At 41.5% G+C, this 22,787-nt stretch overlaps 1 protein-coding gene across 1 annotated transcript in view; it reads right to left on the reverse strand.

Moving 5' to 3' along the window:
- Positions 1-22,787, reverse strand: part of VWA3B (von Willebrand factor A domain containing 3B) — a 141,777-nt gene that overhangs the window by 11,573 nt on the left and 107,417 nt on the right. Inside the window, exons 24-29 of the mRNA XM_065423482.1 lie at positions 16,738-16,862; positions 15,454-15,591; positions 14,813-14,910; positions 11,525-11,757; positions 10,498-10,504; positions 8,834-8,903 (exon numbers count right to left, since the gene is read on the reverse strand). Coding sequence (XP_065279554.1) covers positions 8,834-8,903; positions 10,498-10,504; positions 11,525-11,757; positions 14,813-14,910; positions 15,454-15,591; positions 16,738-16,862 — 671 coding nt within the window. The remainder of the gene's footprint in view (positions 1-8,833; positions 8,904-10,497; positions 10,505-11,524; positions 11,758-14,812; positions 14,911-15,453; positions 15,592-16,737; positions 16,863-22,787) is intronic.

Consider the following 22,787-nt stretch of genomic DNA (forward strand, 5'->3'; position numbering starts at 1 on the left):
GATTGCTATAATATGAAATACATGGCAAAATGCGGGTAAAACAGAGCAGGAGACATACAATTCTCCCCCAAGGAGTTCGGTCAAAATTTAATTAATGCATTTTTTTTAATGAGTGTCATCAACATGGAAGCATGTCCTCTGGAATGGTGGCTGAAGCATGAAGGGGCATACGAATGTTTACCATATCTGGCACGCAAATACCTTGCAATGCCAGCTGCAAAAGTGCCAGACGAACACCTGTTATCAATTTCAGGTGACAACGTAAATAAGAAGCCGGCAGCATTATGTCTCGTAAATGTAAACAAACTTGTTTGTTTTAGCGATTGGCTGAATAAGAAGTAGGACTGAGTGGACTTGTAGGCTCTAAAATTTTACATTATTTTGTTTTGGAGTGCAGTTATGTAACAAAAAAAATCTACATTTGTAAGTTTCACTTTCACGATAAAGAGATTGCACTACAGTACTTGTATGAGGTGAATTGAAAAATACTATTTTTTTTGTTTATCATTTTTACAGTGCAAGTATTTGTAATAAAAATAATATAAAGTGAGCACTGTACGCTTTGTATTCTGTGTTGTAATTGAAATCAATAGATTTGAAAATGTAGAAAAACATCCAAAAATATATAATAAATTTCAATTGGTATTCTATTGTTTAACAGTGCGATTAAAACTGTGATTAATCACGATTAATTTGTTTTAGTTAGTCGTGTGAGTTGACTGTGATTAATCAACATCCCTGATACCTACCTTATTGTTCTTTGTATCCCATTTTGGATAGGAGAGTATTTTTATAGAATGTGTCTTAATCAAAATACCTTTGAAATACACAGTGTAAACGCCAGACTTCTTAAGGCAAGTTAGCATCATTAACCTCCAGTGCAAACAGAGTGTGATTGTACTTCCAGTGCTGCTGAATTCTTATTTAAAAACTAGTGCTTTCTAAGGGGTTAGCTCAGGAGACACAAATGGAAATAAGTGTAATAAATCCACTATTTACTTTGAAGCCGTGCTTTTTAAGAAAATACATTGGAAGAATTGTTTAAACATCTTTGGAGTGGACCAGAAGAAAAATTGGATATTTCGCCATTGCAAAGGTCAGAGAAGAAAAGCCAGCAGAGAGAAACCCTGGACGGCGGGGGGGCCCGCCGGAGCAAGTGCTCAGATGGTAGAGCAAGCCAGGTGCCTTCTTCCCCAGATCGGAGGTGAACTCACCCAGATGCACCTCTGAACCCTGGGTCCTCACGGACCTAGGACAAGCACTGTGAGTGGGGCATGGTGAGGGAGCAGAGAGGGGCACAGAAAAGGAACTGCTGGTTGTAGAACTCAAGAACATGAGGCAGATGACTCTGCCCCACACACGCTGGGGTGGGTGTCCTGCTCACAGTTTTAGGATTATGAATCCTGCTTGTGGCATTTTCCCTAATTAATGTTGGTGATTTCCCTCCTTTCATTAAACGTTTCTTTTCTACACTCAGACTCTCTGCTTGCGAGAGTATTGCCTCTCAAAGGTGCCCGGGGTGGTGTGTAATTTTCGCAGGTTACTGGGTGGGGGCTCGAGCTGGTTCTGTGTTGTATTGTTGAAAAGGAACCCCTAGATATTGAACCCAGCACGGGTTGCTGCCGGCTCCACCTGGCAGAAGGGTTACATAAGAATGAGTCCCAGTTGGTCAGTACTGATTCTGTTCTAAAAAGGGAGTGGTCCATGCCAGGGCCTCCCCATTAAGCAGGCTCAGTATTAGCCCCACCTTAACTTAGTCTCTGATGTACTCCTGGGGCTGGAGCATAAACAGGAGTCTGCATTGAGTAACGAACCCATGTAACTTACTGCAGGGACCAACATATCTTTCCGGCAAAGGAACTCTGGAGCCAGTCACCTGAGCCAATAGGATAAGAGAAGCTGAGTGGTCCCTCGCAGCTGCTCAGAGTGCTGTAGCTTGCTCCTGCAAGGAATGATTTCCCATCTGCAGCTGTCATATTTGGTCCCTCAGTTTCTGGTTTTCTGCCTGGAGAGAAAACCCCTGGTGGTGTCCATACTCAGCCCAGCAGTTAAACAACGAGTCCCTGAAAAGACCAAGATTGATCCAAGCAAGCTGCCAGGACCCATAACGTGGGTTCTCTCTGGCAGGCTGCAATAAAGTTATTGTTGTTGATGCTCGCAGGTGCTGGCTGGCTCTGTTGATCTGTAGTGACAGAGCAAGAGCAATGAAGATGCTTTGGTAACCCGTGAGTTGAAGTGTTTAGGAGACAGCCAAGATTCTGATCTCGATGAAGTTGATGAAATGCAGTGAGTAGAGGAGAGAATACATACTATTTAGTGAACCAAATTTTTTTTATACCTATTAGAAATATTCAAAAAATAGATAAAATCATAAGCAAAAAAACCTATAGCTCATATCATGCAACATGTTCTGCTAGAAGCAGGTGGGCCAATTGACCCCAGGACTGTGATAGTGCAAAACTTCAGTGTAAAGGGGAATCTTCACTGCTCTCAGCACCCTCAGAGGTCTAGTCACAATTCCCTTAATGTATTAACCTATAGCTTTCTCTTAATGTATTATCATTTCCTACATACGTATCTTAATAGGTTTGCTATTAATAGGAGTGTGATGTTAAGGATAAATAATTATTTATGAAGCCCTGGTGTTTTATAGCTATATAAAATACCAAGGTCTCTACTGTCTCTGCTCACAGTATAAATTAGACCACTAACACAATGAATTGATGGCGAGGAAAGAGGGACCAAAACAGTCAGAATACTATTTTCCAGCTCAGAATAGATTGCATATATTTTTTTGCTTTTTCTTGAGTGGAGACAGTGGGTTTTAAAACAGTCATACCAGCCAGGTGCTGGAGTGGTGGAATACCAGCTGAAAGAAAGCTGTTTTAAGGAGATATTTGAAGGAGGAAATTTAGGTCCACGAGAAGGAGGAGCTCTAAGCTTGACAAGAAAAAGAGATACAGAGTAATAAGTGGAAGAAAGAGGGAAAAGAAAAGAAAACACCAACTGCTCCAAGGCATGGAACATTCATAGTGCAAACCAAATGTGCAAATCCCTCCCCCCACACAGGTAACGGCACTCAGTTCCGCAGACAATTACTTGTTTTGTGCACTTCTGCACACATTTACATGCAAACACACCTCAGTCACCAGGCAGCAAGCACCTGCTTTTTTAAAATGGTTACTTATTTTGAATTGCCATGGAAACATCATCACACACTTTGGCATATTTTCTAGATTTTTAGAATACATTTTAATAACTTTATTCTGCATCTCCCAAATCCTTCATGCATACCGATCAGTGGCACTGAGTGATTGTGAAGATATGAATTTCTTCTCCCTCCACAACCTACAGAGGGCCCATTGCATGTCCCAGTAAAGCCAATGGAAGACTCCAATTGATTTCAATAGGAAGTGGATCAGACCCGTAGACACTCCATCTCTGTAAATCTCCCTGTAAAAACCAGTAGCTTATAGTTTACTTTCTCCATAAAGCATGTTGTCCTCTGTAGGAGGGTTTCCACAAATACATTTCTCTGTATACAATTTATTTTGAGCTACAGCAGTATTCTTCAAAAGTATCACAAAATACTTCATAATGAGACACACCATAGATATATTATTTGGGGTTGGATACAGAAGCTTCTTAGTGAGGCAAAATAGAAAGTCATAAGGAATATAGAGAAGAATAAAAGAAAAGAAAATATATTGATTTTTTTATATTATTAGTTACTTTTATTAAAGTAGTGCCTAATGGCCAACCGAAAACTGAACCCCACTATGCTTAGCTCTTTACAAATACAGAATAATAGACAGTCCTTGCCCCAAAGAGCTTACAATCTAAATAATGATGCACATCACTAAAGTTTCTGAGCACCTCAACATGCAAGTATACTTGCCAACAAATTTAAGTGATGGGTGCATACAGGACGTGGACAGACGCACTAATGGGGAAAGAAAGGAAAAAGTGACTGTGGATTAGGGTTAATTGTAGGCTAAAAAAATATGAAGGTAAAAATGGAAAAGAGAAAGCATAGTAGCTTGGGAGATGGAGTTCCGGTGGGGGAGAGAGAGGACATCAACATGCAGGGCCAGATTAACCTTCTGTGGACCCAGTGCCACACATATTTGTGGGCCCCTATGGGAGCAATGGAGCATGGTGTGGGGAGGTGGGTCCCCGGAGCTAGGGGCCAGCCAGGGGAAATGGGGCATTGCATAGCGGGGGTGGCCCCGCTCTGCCCAGCCCTGTGCAAGGGCACTATTTACAAACCAGCAGACACTGGCCTGCCCAGCCCTGAGCTGCCAGCATGCCAAGTTCCCCTGGGGGGTGGGCCCATGCCACACCACACAGCCCCCCTGCCCAACACCCCCCCCCCCCGATTCCCTATGCCCAGCGACCCCCCGGTCCCGCTATGCCCAGTGCTACCCCCCAGAAACCCCACCAACACAAATGCACAGCGACCTGCACACCACCACCCCTGCCCAGTGCCCCCCTGCCCACACACTACCCCCACTCCCTAGCACCCCAACACACACAGATCTCCCCCACCCAGCCCTGCCTGCCTAGCGCTGGTGCCTGCAGCGGTGGAGGCGTTTCTTACAGAGGCGTGGGGGAAAGGGGGCGCGGGAGCCGCCGACTTTCCCAGCCTGCTGCTTCTGCAGAGCAGCAGGGAGAAGCAGGCCCCAGGGGGCCTGAAGTGGACAGTCACTGGAGCGGCAGCGGCTAAGGGCTCCTCTCTGCCTCTGGGTGAGGGGAGGGGACATAGGGTGCGGAGGAGCCGGCGGGCAGGGGCAGGGGGTGGAGAGAAACCCTGGGCTGGCTGAATGGCCGAGAGGAGTCAGCAGCTCAGGGCGCAGTGCAAGTGGAGTGGGCCAGGCTGCGGCCGCTTTTGAGCATGGGCCCGGTGCCATGGCGTCACTGTAAAGCCGGTACTGTCAACATGAAGACTGAGTTCATGGCAAAGAGGAGAATATATGACATATATGGCCCTATTTTCAAAAGTGCTGAGCTTCTGTAGCTCCCACTGAAGTCACTGGAACCGAACCTGTGGGAGCTCAGCACTTCCGAAAACCATGCCAATATATATACCAGGTCACCACCTAGATACACAAAATGGCCATTTTGATTCTTCTTGGGAAAATGTAAGATAAGAGTCAGGAATCTGAAGCTCCACCGTGTGTTGCCATGAAAATATCATCAAGTGAGAGAAATAACTGTACCCTTGAAGTTGAAGGCATCTGATCATATAGTGCAGTTTAAGGAACAAAGTTTGTTGGTAAAATAGTGAAAGCCACCGCAAGCATGCTGTTATCTTGAAAAAATTGAAGACATGCTGTCAAATCTATATTCCCTATGATGTATTATTCACAGACATCGTATTATTTTCCAGAAACCTTCTGAAAAAGTTATAAACAAGCCATTTGTCTCTTGCTACCTGAATCTGGACAGAAATGAGACTGGATAAAACTCACATTACTATATCAACTGACCTACACTTTGCTCCACGGCACAGCTGCCTTGTCCACTCTCTATGGCAAAACAGCTGACTACTGGTTTAACACACTTCTTTTTCAGATGAATAAAGAGCCATGATGGAGGTGAGAATATTTTTGAGCCGTTAGCCTATAAACAAAATCTCAATCCAGAGGCCTCTCAATAGTCCTTTACTATACACAGCTGCACTAAATGACAGATTCAAGCTGAGATGAACTGACATCAACTGCTAATTAAACAAGCCGTGACCAACAGATGGGAGCACTCTGCTTTATTACAATGACATTATCCAAATGCTAAATGAGCTATGGGAAATGAGAAAGGGAAACAAGTGTGTCCCTGGAAATATAAATAGCTAATAGGAGGGAAACAAGTCCACTAGCTTGCCAGTTGTCACAGCTTCCCTCTTGAACAGTTTCTAACATGCTTTAAGCAGCTGGATTTGTTGTGGAAGGGGATAAACAATTAGCCTTTTCAAAGGTCTCCCAACTACTTCAAATAGCTTTGCTACATTACGTTAAATCCCACCCCATTACAAAATAAAAAGGAGCATTTTTGTCTATAATTCACTAACACATCACTTATTGCATCATATATTTGCATTCAAATGTATCATTTCATATCTATACTTCTCTAGAAAGTTTCTCTCTTATTTTCTATTTTCTCCTTTCCTGCAAGTGACTTACCAGGGCACCATTTGAGTTAATTCACATGAATACCACATGAAATTGACAAATAATTCTAGGCATTTTTGGGGGTGGGGAGGAGAGAAAAAAGGTAGTGGGAAGACAGAGATAAGCATTTTTCTGTGGAAACAAATGCAAGCAAATAGCTGCATGTTATTTTAAAAGTGTTTATAGAAGCAATCACAGTAATAATAAGGGTATGATTATATATTTGTGAATCTTGTTTTATTATTTATATTATTTTATTTATTAAATAGTTTAATAAAACTTGGGTTTTATTGGTCATATTGAGTGAAATCATGGTGCCATTGAAGGTTGATGGGTGTTTTACCATTGACTTGAATGCCAGGATCCCACCCATACTCTATAAATATAGCAAGAGAAACTAAGGAAGAGGAATGAGAGGAGCATATATTAAAATAAGAATGTAGTGAATACAGTTTTGGTATAAATAGGAACAAGAGGCATAGTGGAGTTCAAGACAGAGGTTGCAATAACAGTGGTGCATAATATTATACTCTAACTTATACAGGACTGTGATGGGTAGGGCCCTATCAAATTAATGGCCATGAAAAACACGTCACGGACCGTGACATCTGGTCTCCCTCCGTGAAATCTGGTCTTTTGTGCGCTTTTAGCCTATACTCTACAGATTTCACAGGGGGAGACCAGCTTTTCTCAAATAGGGGGTCCTGACCCAAAAGGGGGGGGGGGGGTCACAAGATTATTTTAGGGTGGCGTAGTATTGCCACCTTTACTTCTGCACTGAATTCAGAGCTGGGTGGCCAGAGAGCATTGGCTGTTGGCCAGGAGGCCAGCTCTGAAGGCAGCGCCCCACCAGCAGCAGCGCAGAAGTAAGGGTGGCAATACTATAACATGCCACCCTTACTTCTGCACTGCTGCCTTCAGAGCTGGTGGCTGGATAGTGACGGTTGCTGACTGAGGGCCCAGCTCTGCAGGCAGCAGTGCAGAAGTAAGGGTGGCAATCCTTACATCTGCGCTGCTGTTGGCGGTGGCTTTGCCTTCAGAGCTGGGATCCCGGCCAGCAGCCGCTGCTCTCCGGCTGTCCAGCTCTGAAGGCAGCGCCACCACCAACAGCAGCACAGAAGTAAGGGTAGCAGTACCACAACCCCCCCCCCCCCACACACACACACAATATAACTTTGCAACACCCCCCCAAAACTCCTTTTTGGGTCAGGACCCCTAAAATTACAACACTGTGAAATTTCAGATTTAAATAGCTGAAATCATGAAATTTACAATTTTAAAATCCTATAACTGTGAAATTAACCAAATTGGACCGTGAATTTGGTAGGTCCCTAGTGATGGGGTTCACTCACCACTGCAGTGCCTCCTGCTGGCTGTCCCAGGGATTAGCTCTGCTAGCCAGTGCGCCCTCTTCTGGTGCTATCTCGCCCACCATCACTTCTGCTCCTGGAACGGTGTCATTCGAAGGACCACAACAACTTCTGCAGGACACAGCCCTTCGGCCATGTCACACTCTGTTATCTCCCCTTCTGGGGGAACTGCAGTCCACTGTCCAACCACTTCCCTCAAAGGCAACTGCAGCCAATTGTTTGGCCACTTCCTCAGTGGCGGCCGGGGGGCAGGTGGAGACCCAGGCCCACCCACTACTCTAGGTCCCAGCCCAGGCATCCTGTAGATGGCTGTCACTTACTGCATCCCCTCCAACTCTTCAGTTCATTTCTCTGGGTCATTTCCCCATGGCCCTCAGCACCCTCTTTCCCCTTGCCTCAGGACCCCAGCCTGCAAATCCCTACAGCCAACAAGGAGCCGTCTTTTGCTTCCCCGTCCCCTAGTGGTTGCTAGCAACTCTGCTCTGTCCAGGGTGCTGGCACTCCTTCCTCCTGCTAGGAGCCTGACCTTTCCCCCTTGAGCTCCAGGCAGCTACTGACTTTGCTCTGCCCTGCAGCTCTTCTTATATGGGTCTACCAGGCCCTGATTGGCTGCTCCTCACAGTCCCTCTCTAATTGGCTGTCTCCTGCGCAGCCTCTCTAGGGCTCTCTCTAATTGGCTGCCTGCTGTACAGCCTCCCTAGGGTTTTATTAACCCCTTATGGGCCAGTGTGGGCCAGATGCCCCATCACAAGGCCCAGTCATGGAGTCCATATTCATTCAAGTCAATGGATGTTTTTCATGAGTAAGAACAGGCCTGGGCCACTGATTACATGCAATCAGGTAACGGTCAAGAATATTTTAGCTGAAAGTATGCTGGCTTGTAGAAATTTCAAAATCCTCTAACAAGTTTGCTTTAGTACATTCATACAGTACCCAAAAGCAGTAAATATATTAGGCTTCATCAAGTAGATTTTTCCAGTTGAATAAATTTACCTTGCTAGCTAAGGAAATTAAGAACTATATTGTGCAACCCTTACTCATGCTAGGGAGCTCCTACTCCCTCTAGTAATCCCGCTGAAATCTATGAAATGTTGAAATGTATGTATGAAATCTATGGGACTTCTTATGTGAGCAAGTGTTCACCAACACAAGCGAGGGTTGCACATTCTGGCTCTATGGGTGATCAACTAAAGCCAGACATTTCAGGACTGGGTAGGCTAGCTACAAAGACACACTGAAAGCGTATCTCAAGAAAACTGATGTGGACATCTCACGTTGGGAGGCGCAAGCACTAACCGACCCCAATGGCGCCACAGGAGGCATCAGGCAGTGGCCTGCTTTGAGGAGAAGCGCCTTGCCCTTGAAGCTGAAAAGAGAAAGAGAAGGAAGGAAAAAGAAATAACTCCCAGCAGGCAGCTGATGCACCAGGAAACGTCTACGCCTACTGCGGGCGGATCTGTGGTTCCAGGATCGGACTCCTGAGTCATCTCAGGACCCAGATGTAAATTCATGGTAGAGATCCTCCTCGAATCGAGGGATCGCCAATGATGATGAGGCTAGCATGGTTTTTAAAAGAAGGCACTTTTTCATGGTGCCAAATATTTCTCCCATATTACACAAGTGTGAAAGGGCTAGAGAAAATATGCTGCACAATTATGAACAAGAAGTTCTCATACTACAGGCAAACAATCAGGAATATCGAGTAATTTGTTTTTATACAAATGAAAAGACATTCAAATTACTCAGGTATTAGAAACTATGTGGGAGGATTATAAACCTTTTAAATAAACCAATGCCCAATTCAATAGACTGCCTTCAGAAATCAAGCAATAAGTGTAACCTCATTACTGTAGGATGTATTCAGGCTATTATACGTTATTAGTTTGTTTTTAACTATTAATGGAATTTACAACTATTCAAAAAATTTCTTTTGAATTGCTGAGATGTTGAACTCCTTTTTAAATCTGCCTTTAACAAGAACAATTAAGAAGTACTGAAGGCTTTGAAAAATAATGGCAAACAGCACTGAAGAGCACACTTGGAAAGTTTGAACATATAAATCAAAGGCTTTTGGGTGTATAAAGGTCATCATCTTAAGGTGCTAAGGGCCAGATTTTAAAAGGCATTTAGCTGTCTAAAGATATAGATAGGCACCTAGTGGGATGTTCAAAAGTACCTAAGCAGATTGGGTGCCTAACTAATAAAGCAAACGTGGTACTGAACTTTAAAAAAAGAAAGCAGAGTAATCCTGGGAACTAGTATTAGGTAAGTTTAACTTTAAACTTTAGTAAAATAATGAACAAATATTAACCCCCTAACACATAACAGACACACGTGATCCATTCTTCATGAGGTAGCAAACAATTCCAGAATGAAAGGGTTAGGAAAAAATGTAAATATCTAGGACCAGATTTTCAAAGGTATATAGGGCACCTAAAGATCCAGATAAGCACTTTTAAAAATCCCACTAGGTGCCTAGGAAATCAACAGGAGTTTAGGCCTTTAAAATCTAGTCTCTAGTTAATGGAACAACGCATTCATAGGACACAGCTCTGCAATCCTCACTCATGTTGCTGAGTACTTACTCATGCAAGTAATCCCACTGGTTTAAACAGGAGCATTTGTCTAAGTGCTCATCAGTATGAATGAGGGTTGCAAAGATGGGATCTCAATAAGCAGCACATATAGCACCAGACTGTCAACTACTGTAAACTGCCAGATTACACCAGATGAGGATCTGGCCCATGAGAAAAAAATTATACCAGGCAAACTTGGATTTTTTAATATTTATTTATTTATTTAAATAGCATTAAAATAAATAGTGGATGTATGGAATAAACTACATGCAGTATGTCTGGCATTTAGTAACATATTGACACTGGCTCACAAATTTTTATTTGCAAAATTAATTCAAATTTTCTTGGCTATGATAAGCACTATCATATACACTGAAAACTGACTGAACACCTGCAAACAAAGAGTAACAATACTCAACAATGTGTCAAGTTGTGGGAATGCATTCAAAGAAATCCTGTAGGGATCAGTGTAAGGACCGGTTTTATATAACATCTTTATTAACTGTATGAATATCAGAGGTTCTCCTACACTTCCATCCATTCTGAGACACAAAGGGGTATGCAAAAAAAAAAATGGTAAAGCCAATGGTGCCATAAAAAGGGGACTCTGCAGCATGTTCCACCTCATGCCACCTAGAAGAATCTCCTTTGTGGGACTCAGATGGCCAAAGCTCTGCAGATCTGGGTAAGGCATGGCCGGGATGGGCCAAGGTGATAGCCACTCTCCTCAGATTCATCCTTCCTTCAACCTGCAGGGAATTAGTAACAGAAGAAGCTAATGGGATCTCATGTTCATTCACCCTCTGCACACTGGAATACTGGGGAGTTCAGAGACATCTACCGGCAGGGAGCCAGTCATGATGTGGCTCCTGAGGAAGCTGTGCTGCTACAAGGATGGTGAGAAACCTGGGCAGTACTGCAGTATCATGCTACTTCAGTACCAGACAGATGTAGACAAACTGGATGGAATTGACACAAGAGCAACAAAAGATGAGTACTGATTTATGAGGAAAGATCAGAAGAGCAACACACAAATAGCTTGACTTAATGATGACTGAGGAGTAAACATAATAAATATCTGGAGGGTCTAAGTAAATACCCAGGATGTAGAGAAATTTGCTTAAGACTGATACCAAGGGACGTAACTAGTATAAATAGATAAAAATCAAGAAAGCAATCTCATCCTGACGCTGAGATTAGCTAGTCTGTGGAATAGTCTCCCAATGAAAATGGTGAAAACTTCATCATTTGCAACATTTGAAACTAGACTGGACAAACCTCCAGAAAATATACTGCAGGGACCTTTCTGTAGTGGCAGGGGAATGGACTAAATGACCCAACAGGTCAGTTCCATCTCTAATCTTTATGAGTTTATGACTTGAATCAAATAATTTGTTCCCCACTTCTTTACCTTCAGTTGCCTCTTTGTCACTAGGCAGTGAATTCATTTCTTTGTTTTTCACTTCCCTCCTGGAGATAAATAAAAGATCATCAGAGTCTGAAGTCTTCTCCCGGGGATGCTTTTTGCTTTCTACTTTCCCTTTTTTCTTCTTTTTTCCCCCATCTTCTTTCAATTTTTCCCCCTTTTCTTCTTCTTCTTGTGGAGATGAGTTCTGGATGGATTTCTCAGCCTGTACATTTGGGCTAGAAATCAGAAGAGAAGATTCACTGATATACATCTGTGTGTGTAAATGTGGTATATCATGCTATTTCAAAACATTCATCTTTATTTTATTATTTTAACACTTTGTATGTCATCTTTCCCCACCTCCCACTGTGTTGATAAGAAAAAGACTCATTGTGCTGACAGTAGCCTTGTGAAGTTGCCAGAGTTGGAAGAATGAGCCTGAAGTTAAGCATCACAGTGCGGATCTTTTTAGAATGCCTCACATAACAAGTTTCAGGTAGGAACACATGATTGACTAAACTCCCTGAAAACAGGGGCTATAATAGAAATGTTGACACAATCTTTATTCAAGCAATGCAAATGGCACAGCCAGCATTAGTACTGATTAACGTGCAGCTAATGAAATACAACTGTCTAATGATTTTTAATGCACAGTTTTTCATAAAAGAGGAAAACACTCATTAGACACTGTGTGCTAGACTACAAAAAGCGATGAATATAAAGTAATGTCATGGACAGCGTTGAATCTTTACGATTCAATCAGTGAATTAAGTTAGTCAGTGCCTGGAAGAGGACAGGATGCATATCTACATGACATAAAAGTAAAGTGTTAAATAATATGGGAGAAACTGTTACACTTCCATGAGAACATTATTCCATTTACAAATATCTGAATGGAAAACAATAAAATACTGTAGCTGAGAGCTTACTCGCAAAAGGGGAAAATTCTGCACTAGTAATTGTGTTCATCTGAGGCCACCTTCTCCCATCATAGAGAAAACAATTCTATAGAGATGTAAAGCCCCAGCTATCAAAGAGGCAGTGTTGTCTAGTGGATAGAACACTGGACTAGGACTCAGAAAATCTGGGTTCAATGCCCTGTTCTGTTATTCATCTGCTGGGTGACCTGGACAAGTCTCCTCAACTGCTATACGCCTCAGTTTCCCCATCTGTAAAATGGGGATTATGATACTGCTCTCTTTTGTAAATCACTTTGAGATCTACTGAAGAAAAGCACTGCATTTAGAGCTAGATATATTACCAAGAAGCAGGAGGAAAAAACACAACCACAAGAGACAGATCTAGCCAGGCTCCAACCCGTTCATAAAACAGACTAAAAATGCAGCAGAATTAGAGATGCGTATAGAAAAATATAGATTATTTAGGCGGGATGGACAGATGAGTAGCATGAAAGAAGAGCAAAGACTACAACAAATATTATTGCCAGCACATAATTTTCTTTTCTTTTCCCATCCTAATCTAAAAAGCAAAATTCAATACAGCCAAGCAAACAGGAGTGGTGAGTAGCAAAAATATGGAGGTGCTTAGGAGTGCTTGTGGCTGGCTGGCTTAATGACTGAGCCAGCCAACTCAGCCAGCCAACTCAGAGTGAATGACTGAGTGGATGTGAAGGAGAAAGGGATGGAATTAATGATGTTTACGGGGAAAGACAAAACAGAATTCCATAGGATTCTTGAGTGGAATCCATGATCTTTTTATCCATGACAAACAACCAGCCTTAAGGGAGGCAGTGTGGCTTAGTAGTTAGAGCACTGGACTGGGACTCAGAAGACCTGAATTCTATTCTTGGTTCTGTCACTAGCCAGCTGGGTGATGTTAGGCAAGTCACTTCACCTTTCTGTGCCAGTTTCCCCATCTGTAAATGGGGATAATTATATTAATCTCTGCTGTAAAGTGCTTTGAGATCTATGAATGAAAAATATACAAGAGTTAAGTGTTTTTGATTACTATAGCCAATGACCACAGCCAATGGGAGCTGCGGGGGCGGCACCTGTGGGCGGAGGCAGCGTGCAGAGCCACCTAGCCACACCTCCACCTAGGAGCAGCAGGGAGATATCGCTGCTTGTGGGGAGCCACTGAGGTGAGCACCGCCTGGATCCGGTACCACGAAATGCCAGTTTCTAGAGTTTTCCGGTTTATAAAGTGCTGGAAAACACAGTTTTTACTGTAACCATGTTCTTTATCAGCAATGTCACTGTGGCCTTGACCAGAGAGGAGATAAAGATGGAATCTTTGGGTTCTAGAACCCTATATAATATGAGGGATAGCTGAGTGAGCCTCTTCCCGTCTCTGGGTGTTTCCGACTCCGCCCTAAATAACTTCTTCAAAGGAGGAATGAAGGGGGATGGCAAATTCTGTTCTGGTTTTGGGTGAGAAGTATTAACGCTTTGATTTATTTGGTTTCTCCTCTTTCTCTGGCTGGATTTTGATGGGGGTAACCACTTTCCCCCAAACATATCTGAAGCCATAGGAAAGAAGGAATCTCTCCTGCTTCATTAATCAGTTTTATTATATTCCATAGGGCTTTCATGTTCCCTCTTTTTTGGAGAGGGGACAGTAGGAGCTACTGCCTCGACCTTAAAGCCCAGAAGAAGGATTTCGACCACACAACACACGGCCTGCTAATAAACTCTGAAATCTATCACTTCTCAGGGATACTTCAAATGGGTTCATGGCTCAGGCTATGTAAAGGCCAAACAGAAACCCAAATTTACCTGGAAACCAATATAAGTTCACATCCTATTCTAATCAGCAAACATCAGCCGAGGTCTACAGAAGTTCACCCTCTCCAAGCCATTCCCCAGACTCAAGCCCAATAAGACACTGAGTACTCTAAATACATTTCATAATTTGAAGCACAAGTTCAAATCACAAAACACATCTTAAAATAAAAACCAGCCCATCACTAACACTATCTCCAACTTCCAGCGTTTTCTCACTTCGAACTTCCTGTTATTAAGAACCAAACTAGCACCTCCCACCAGTCCTTCCCAAACTGATACAGTGCAGCTCCCTGCCAGGGAACAAAAGCGTGAAGTAGACAATTAACACCCTTCACATCCAAACACTTAGTGGATCAGTCACACATGGTGATGTGTCCAGGACCACCCGACCTGAATGAACCCTGTTCTAGTTTAAAAAGCTACTTGTTATTGTATTAGATATGGAAAAACTAAAGCAAAAGTGAATACAAAATATGCTTCTCTTCCCCCCTATATTTTAGAATGCACATAACCAAAAGTTTACATATTTCAGTTCAAACATACTCACAGCAGGCAATCCATCATATGGGCCATTCTTATATAACGGCAGGAACAGGCATACTTTGTTTGGCTGATTTTAATAAGCCCACTTCGTATACAGTGTTTCTGCAATAACACAATCAAATTCATTCAGTTTAGATCAGTGACTTCTAAACCTCAGAAACAGCAGTTAAGAATAAAGGAACGCATTAAAAAAAACAGGCATTTTGGTGCAACCGTAAGAAACATCTGAAAAACCAAGATGACAATTTCCTAATGATAAGTACAATTTCTTTATAATACACACTGAGAAAAAAAAAGATAAAATTACCATAATAATCTCCAACAAACAAAGGTAACAAAACACACTAAAAATAGATTTATTTTATCCCATGAAAAACAATCCTTATTCTTCACATTTGCAGTCTGGAGCCTGTGAAAGCCAATAAATAGATTATGGAGAGTAGAGTAATGTTTCTCTACACTCCTTATCAGTTTGTCCATTATGTTGGCCCATTACTTGGCTCTGAAATTTGATTTGATTTTGGTCAGCTGGAAGGGTGAATGGAACAATGTGCTCTTTAGCCAGGCCAGTTATTTCTGCCTCATCAAAAACAGAATTATAATAATGCCATGGCAAACTTCGTATCCTTTCACGGGTCTACTTACTTTCTTATTGTTGTACTTCAGAACTGTGTAGAGTTTATCATCTGCTTCAACTCTTTTTGGTGTTGCTATAACAACAGCAGGCATATAATAATCATCTCCTGTTTGTGTCCCAGTTCTGGCGAATACATAGTCTCCAATCTGTGTACCAGAAAAGAATTAGGTTGCAAGAGCTTCATAGCATACCAGTTTTAAACGACGGTTTGACTGTACAAAACAACATGCTAATCCATTCTAATGGCTTAAAATGGAACACTAGAGGAAAATACAAAGGTACCAATCATGCCATGTGCTGACTACTCTCAACTCCCACTGGATCAGCACCTCACAGGATCATGCCTTAAATCAGCATCCTACGGAAACGTCCTACAAAATTTCAGAGGGATCAAGCTAACAGGCTACTAAAGAAATTATTCCAACCCTTTATCCCTTAGAATTTAATAGAGAATTATATTTTTGTTTATGTTTTTAAACACCACATGGAATTCTATAATAGGAATATATTTTTAATTGAATTATATAAGATGATTTTTAAAACCCTATAGAAAGATTATAACTTTCTATTAAACCTGACAGGACACTTCCAGAATTGGACTCTCCACACAGAATACAGAGACATACTATTAATATCAGCAGGAGTTCCTTACATTATATAGGGAAAGAATCAAGTCCCTGGTTTTAATTGTAACCAAGGCAGGGTAGACCATTGCTTTTTGTACCCATCATCCCTGTCTCTGCTAAAATAAGCCCCATTTGAAAGAAGAATTGTGATAATAGATGATTAGCTAGCTAACTTAAATACAGAAATGGAATATGATTTTTTTTTCATTATTGTTCTTTGGGATTAGTAAAAGGTTTTTTGTTGTTGGATTAAGCACATACAATGAATAATAAATGGCTAGAGCTTGCTGTAAGTTACAGTGTGAGTAAAAGGGTTTGTTAGGTTCCTATGCTGTGAGTGTAAATTAATTATGTGTATTGTTGGGAAACAGTAAGACCACTTGTACTGAGTGACCTGCCCAAAAATACTATGTGTGATTTTAAAGAGCAAAGATGCTAAACTCTTATCACATATCATGTAATAACAAATGACAAACAGAAGAAATACTGGAAATAGCATGGAACCAAAGGAAATTTCACTATGAATGGAGAATCTTCTTTAACATTTACAAATTTATCCAAAATACAGAAATGATCAAACTATTACGTATCATCGTGCTCATATGTGAACTGCAGAATAAAGTTAATGATGCACATATGCTGCCTTAAAAAGTAATAGTTTTTCACCTGCAGTGATGGACAAGGCATAGCACCCCCGACAGGTATAATGAACTGTATTGGTACAATCTGTGTCTCTCCATGGCTGAAGTCAACAAGTGCCTGGGAGGAACTGATACTCTTTATCACAGTTCCTAAGAGAAAAACATGAAAAATATAATATTAAAATTACATATAGTATGTTTACCAATATATAAGAAGGCTAAAAATCCTGTAGCCTGTAACATGTCCCCATATTTCCTGCAGTAGAATCTACAATATTTGCACTGGCACTGACAATGTACATTGTACTGTACAAGTCACACACAAAAAGAAAGTCACTGCCCCCAAAGAATTTATAATATAAAGCCCGAGTTCTGCAAAATAATTATGCAAAAAAGAAAAAGAAAACAGGAAACCCACCTGGAGATCATGTAAGAAACCCAAAGCAACTATCAAAACCTGCTGACAGCCATTCAACACAAAAAGAAAAAGTGGAACCAGTTACAACAACTCCACAACCCACTGAACTTCAACTCCAGGATAAACCATGACACCAAGACCCAGCACATGGACACTAAATGACACCCCAACATCATCAATATATCCAGAGTACCTCTTACCGGAGCTGAATTATCTGTACTCTCCAAGGAACCGAACTTCTGCCCCACCATAGAACCTAATACTAACACACGGAGAACTTGAAGAATTCTTTCACTGACTCCTCCTCAAAGAATTCTTTTACAATAAGGACACCACCACCCACAACCACCACCTCCCCACCAACAGTCATAAGAAAAAAGAATCATCAGACTAGACACTCCACAATGGACAAAACAACACACTTAATCATTACATTGATTGCTTTTGGAAAAAAAACTGACTGTGAAATCCACTACAATCGCTCAACCACCAAGATGACAGCTATACAGTCCCTGAAATCCAACTACCAGATAGGGATCAAGCCAGCAGACAAAGAGTGGTGTCACTGTAGTTTTCAACTGTGATGACTACATCAACAAAACCAACCGATAACTCTCCAACACCACTTACTATAAAGAACTCAAAGAAGACCCCACACCACAATTTGCCTAGGAATTAAGGATATCATCAAATCCTTGCCCAAATAACCCCAAAAGAAACTCTACAACCTCATCCCCCACAACCCCTCTTCCCGCCACTCCAGGACCTTCTACATGCTTCCCAAAACATACAAACAAGTGAACCCAGGCAGACCCATCATATCAGGCCATAGCACTCTTATTGAAGGAATATCAGGACTCATAGAAACCATCTTCAATGACTCACCCACAAAGTGCCAGCTTCCTCCAGGACACAACAACTTCCTCCAGAAACTTTAAAATATTAACCACCTCCCTCAGAACACCACGCTTGCCACCATAGATGTCACCTCCCTATACACCAACATCCTTCAGAACGATGGCATTGATGCCTGCCTCAAATATTTACAAGATAATGGACAACACTCAGATATCCATCCCAAATACATTGCTACACTCATCTATTTCATCCTCCTCACCCATAGCAATTTTACATTCAACAACAAACACTTTGTCCAAACCATGGGAACAGCCATGGGTATTAGGATGGCTCCCCAATATTCCAACATCTTCACAGGACACCTTGAGGAAGAATTTCTGGACAAATGCACCATGAAACCAATGATATATCTGATACACATTTATGATATTTTCATCTTCTGGACAAACGACCTAAACTTTCTTATAGATTTCCATCACAACTTCAACAACCACCACGCATCCATCAAACTCTCTCTAGAACACAACCGTACCAGCATCAACTGCATGGATACCATGATCAGCTTCAACAATAGAACCCTACAGACTACTATATACAAAAATAACAGGAGTACTTGTGGCACCTTAGAGACTAACAAATTTATTAGAGCATAAGCTTTCGTGGGCTACAACCCACTTCTTCGGATGCATATAGAGTGAACCATATATTGAGGAGATATATATACACACACATACAGAGAGCATGAACAGGTGGGAGTTGTCTTACCAACTCTGAGAGGCCAATTAAGTAAGAGAAAAAAAACTTTTGAAGTGATAATCAAGATGGTTCAGTACAGACAGTTTGATAAGAAGCAAGTGTGAAAATACTTACAAGGGGAGATAGATTCAATGTTTGTAATGGCTCAGCCATTCCCAATCCCTATTTAGCCCTGAGTTGATTGTGTCTAGTTTGCATATCAATTCCAGCTCAGCAGTCTCTCGTTGGAGTCTGTTTTTGAAGTTTTTCTGTTTTAAGATAGCCACCCGCAGGTCTGTCAAAGAATGGCCAGACAGCTTAAAGACCCTACGCTACCAGCACTCCTAGCTATCTTCGAGATACTACTGACTTCCTGAGGAAACTAGAATCCATCGGTGATCTTCCAGAAAACACCATCCTGGCCACTATGGACGTAGAAGCCCTCTACACCAATATTCCACACACAGATGGACTACAAGCTATCAGGAACAGTATCCCCGATAATGTCACAGCTAACCTGGTGGCTGAACTCTGTGACTTTGTCCTCACCCACAACTATTTCACATTTGGGGACAATATATACCTTCAAGTCAGCGGCACTGCTATGGGTACCCGCATGGCCCCGCAGTATGCCAACATTTTTATGGCTGACTTAGAACAACGCTTCCTTAGCTCTCGTCCCCTAACGCCCCTACTCTACTTGCGCTACATTGATGACATCTTCATCATCTGGACCCATGGAAAAGAAGCCCTTGAGGAATTCCACCATGATTTCAATAATTTCCATCCCACCATCAACCTCAGCCTAGATCAATCCACACAAGCGGTCCATTTCCTGGACACTACTGTGCTAATAAGCGATGGTCACATAAATACCACCCTGTACCGGAAACCTACTGACCGCTACACTTACCTACATGCCTCCAGCTTCCATCCAGGACACACCACACGATCCATTGTCTACAGCCAAGCTCTAAGATATAACCGCATTTGCTCCAATCCCTCAGATAGAGACAAGCACCTACAAGATCTCTATCAAGCATTCTTAAAACTACAATACCCACCTGCTGAAGTGAAAAAACAGATTGACAGAGCCAGACGAGTACCCAGAAGTCACCTCCTACAAGACAGGGCCAACAAAGAAAATAACAGAACACCACTAGCTGTCACCTTCAGCCCCCAACTAAAACCTCTCCAGCGCATCATCAGAGATCTACAACCTATCCTGAAAGATGATCCTTTACTCTCACAGATCTTGGGAGACAGACCTGTCCTCGCTTACAGACAACCCCCCAACCTAAAGCAAATACTCACCAGCAACCACACATCACTGAACAAAAACACTGACCCAGGAACCTATCCTTGTAACAAAGCCCGATGCCAACTCTGTCCACATATCTATTCAAGTGACACCATCATAGGGCCTAATCACATCAGCTATACCATCAGTGGCTCGTTCACCTGCACATCTACCAATGTGATATATGCCATCATGTGCCAGCAATGCCCCTCTGCCATGTACATTGGCCAAACCGGACAGTCTCTACGCAAAAGAATTAATGGACACAAATCTGACATCAGGAATCATAATACTCAAAAACCAGTGGGAGAACACTTTAACCTGTCTGGCCATTCTTTGACAGACCTGCGGGTGGCTATCTTAAAACAGAAAAACTTCAAAAACAGACTCCAACGAGAGACTGCTGAGCTGGAATTGATATGCAAACTAGACACAATCAACTCAGGGCTAAATAGGGATTGGGAATGGCTGAGCCATTACAAACATTGAATCTATCTCCCCTTGTAAGTATTTTCACACTTGCTTCTTATCAAACTGTCTGTACTGAACCATCTTGATTATCACTTCAAAAGTTTTTTTTCTCTTACTTAATTGGCCTCTCAGAGTTGGTAAGACAACTCCCACCTGTTCATGCTCTCTGTATGTGTGTGTATATATATCTCCTCAATATATGGTTCACTCTATATGCATCCGAAGAAGTGGGTTGTAGCCCACGAAAGCTTATGCTCTAATAAATTTGTTAGTCTCTAAGGTGCCACAAGTACTCCTGTTATTTTTGCGGATACAGACTAACACGGCTGCTACTCTGAAACCTGTTACTATATACAAGAAACCCATGGATCGCCACACCTACCTTCACAGATCCAGCAACCACCCCAAACACACCAAAAGATCTGTTATCTACAGTCAGGCCCTCATATATCACAGAATATGCGCTGAGGAAAATGTCTGGGATACACACTTAAAACCACCTTCACCAAACAAGGACACTCCACCAGCTTCAATACAGGGGAAAAAAAAAAACCTCTCGTTGACACTTACCACCCCACACTGGAATCCATACAGGATATCATGAAACAGTTACAACCCATACTCAATGGGGACCACATCCTTAAAGAAATCTTTCACAAAACCCCTCTTCTGGACTTCAAACAAGCCCCCAATCTCATGAAACTCATCATCAGAAGAAAGCTCCCCACAGACTTGTGTTTGGAGGACAGGGGTCAGAGGCAGAAACAGAGAAGACGACATACACTGGGTGACCCATAGAAGGGAACAGCTTAGAAGATGCATTAAAAAAAACACGACAACAACATTATTACTATTTTAAAACAATGCAAGTACAGAATAACTACTAAGAAAAGAAAGATTCTAAGATTAATAGAAGCTTTTACTTTGGACCCTGATGCAGCAAAGTACTTAACTATAAAACTAACATCATCACCGATGATTTCAATGGGACTACTCACATGCTTAAAGTTAGGTACATGCTTAAATACCTTGCTGAATTGGAGCCTTGATGAATGTGCAAATAGTTCATTCCCATTAGAAATAAAGTTTGCCTTTTTTGTGGGGCTTGTTCAGAGATACTAAAATTATTATTAATTTTACTGAAAAGGTAAATATAATTCTTTTTAGGGAAGCAGCATTGCCTAGTGATTAGAACAGATGACTGGAAGTTTGAACTAAGTTCTACTCATAAAGGTGCTGACTTCCCAAGTGACCTTGACAGATCACTTAGGAAATAAACACAGAAAGGCTCATTTATAAAATGGTGATTATAATACCCATTTTGAGATCCTAAAAATATAATAAATTATCTGCATGTGGGTAAAATGATGCAACAGTATTCTCACTGTGTATAGTGTCTGTCATTTGGGGTCTGGCACATGATGCAAGAGATCCTCATGCATTTTGTTATTTCATTTAATGAAAAGGTCAAATATTCAAAAGAGTGTGCAATGAGCTAGGCAGGCAATTACCCAAATTGTGTGCACAATAGCTATGTGGTTCAAGCAATGGCAGGATTTTCTAAGGACACTTTTGCAAACACATCCATTGTACTCGTCCCTGAAAATCTGGTCCAATATGTGAAAAGTAGCATACCAAATTCTAAAGAGATTCAGTACACTGTTATTACTGTACCATTATTACTGTACCAACTGCAATATCTATCTTATGTTTTGAAGCATTCTGAGAAAAAATAGTAAATGAATATCTCAGTAAATTTATACTGTACAGTCTTATTCATGTTAGGATAGGAAAAAATTCTCCCTTTTAGACCACTAACCTTTCACTCATTTGATGTTTTACTGAATTAGCATTTGGGTATAGGATAGAGAAACTTTTAACTATGTGACCAGAAAAAGAATACACAGCAGCATCAGACCATTCTCAACACTAACAGCTACAAAGCTAGATAAATAGCAAAATGGTTTTCTGATCCAACTGTAAAATTAAAGAATTCATCCTGTGATTGTTAAATTGAAAACTGTTATCAGGCAATCAAAAAAGTACAGAAAAAATAAGCCAAGCTAACAAAAGCAATGAACTTATCTCCATATTTTATCTGTACATGAAACAGTACTAACAATAAATATCCTTAATTTGTTAGAATATCCTTAATTTGTTTTAATTGTAACTGATTCAGTGTTCATGAATGTGAGGAACTAACAGCACTGGCTGACGAGCCAGATGTAGTGTAAAGAGGCACAGAGCAAGCTTCCCCACAAGGTTTTGCCAATGCACTTCGATCCTCAACACC

This window comes from Emys orbicularis, chromosome 1, assembly GCF_028017835.1.
Source record: "Emys orbicularis isolate rEmyOrb1 chromosome 1, rEmyOrb1.hap1, whole genome shotgun sequence".
In the NCBI taxonomy this organism is placed as follows: Eukaryota; Metazoa; Chordata; order Testudines; family Emydidae; genus Emys; species Emys orbicularis.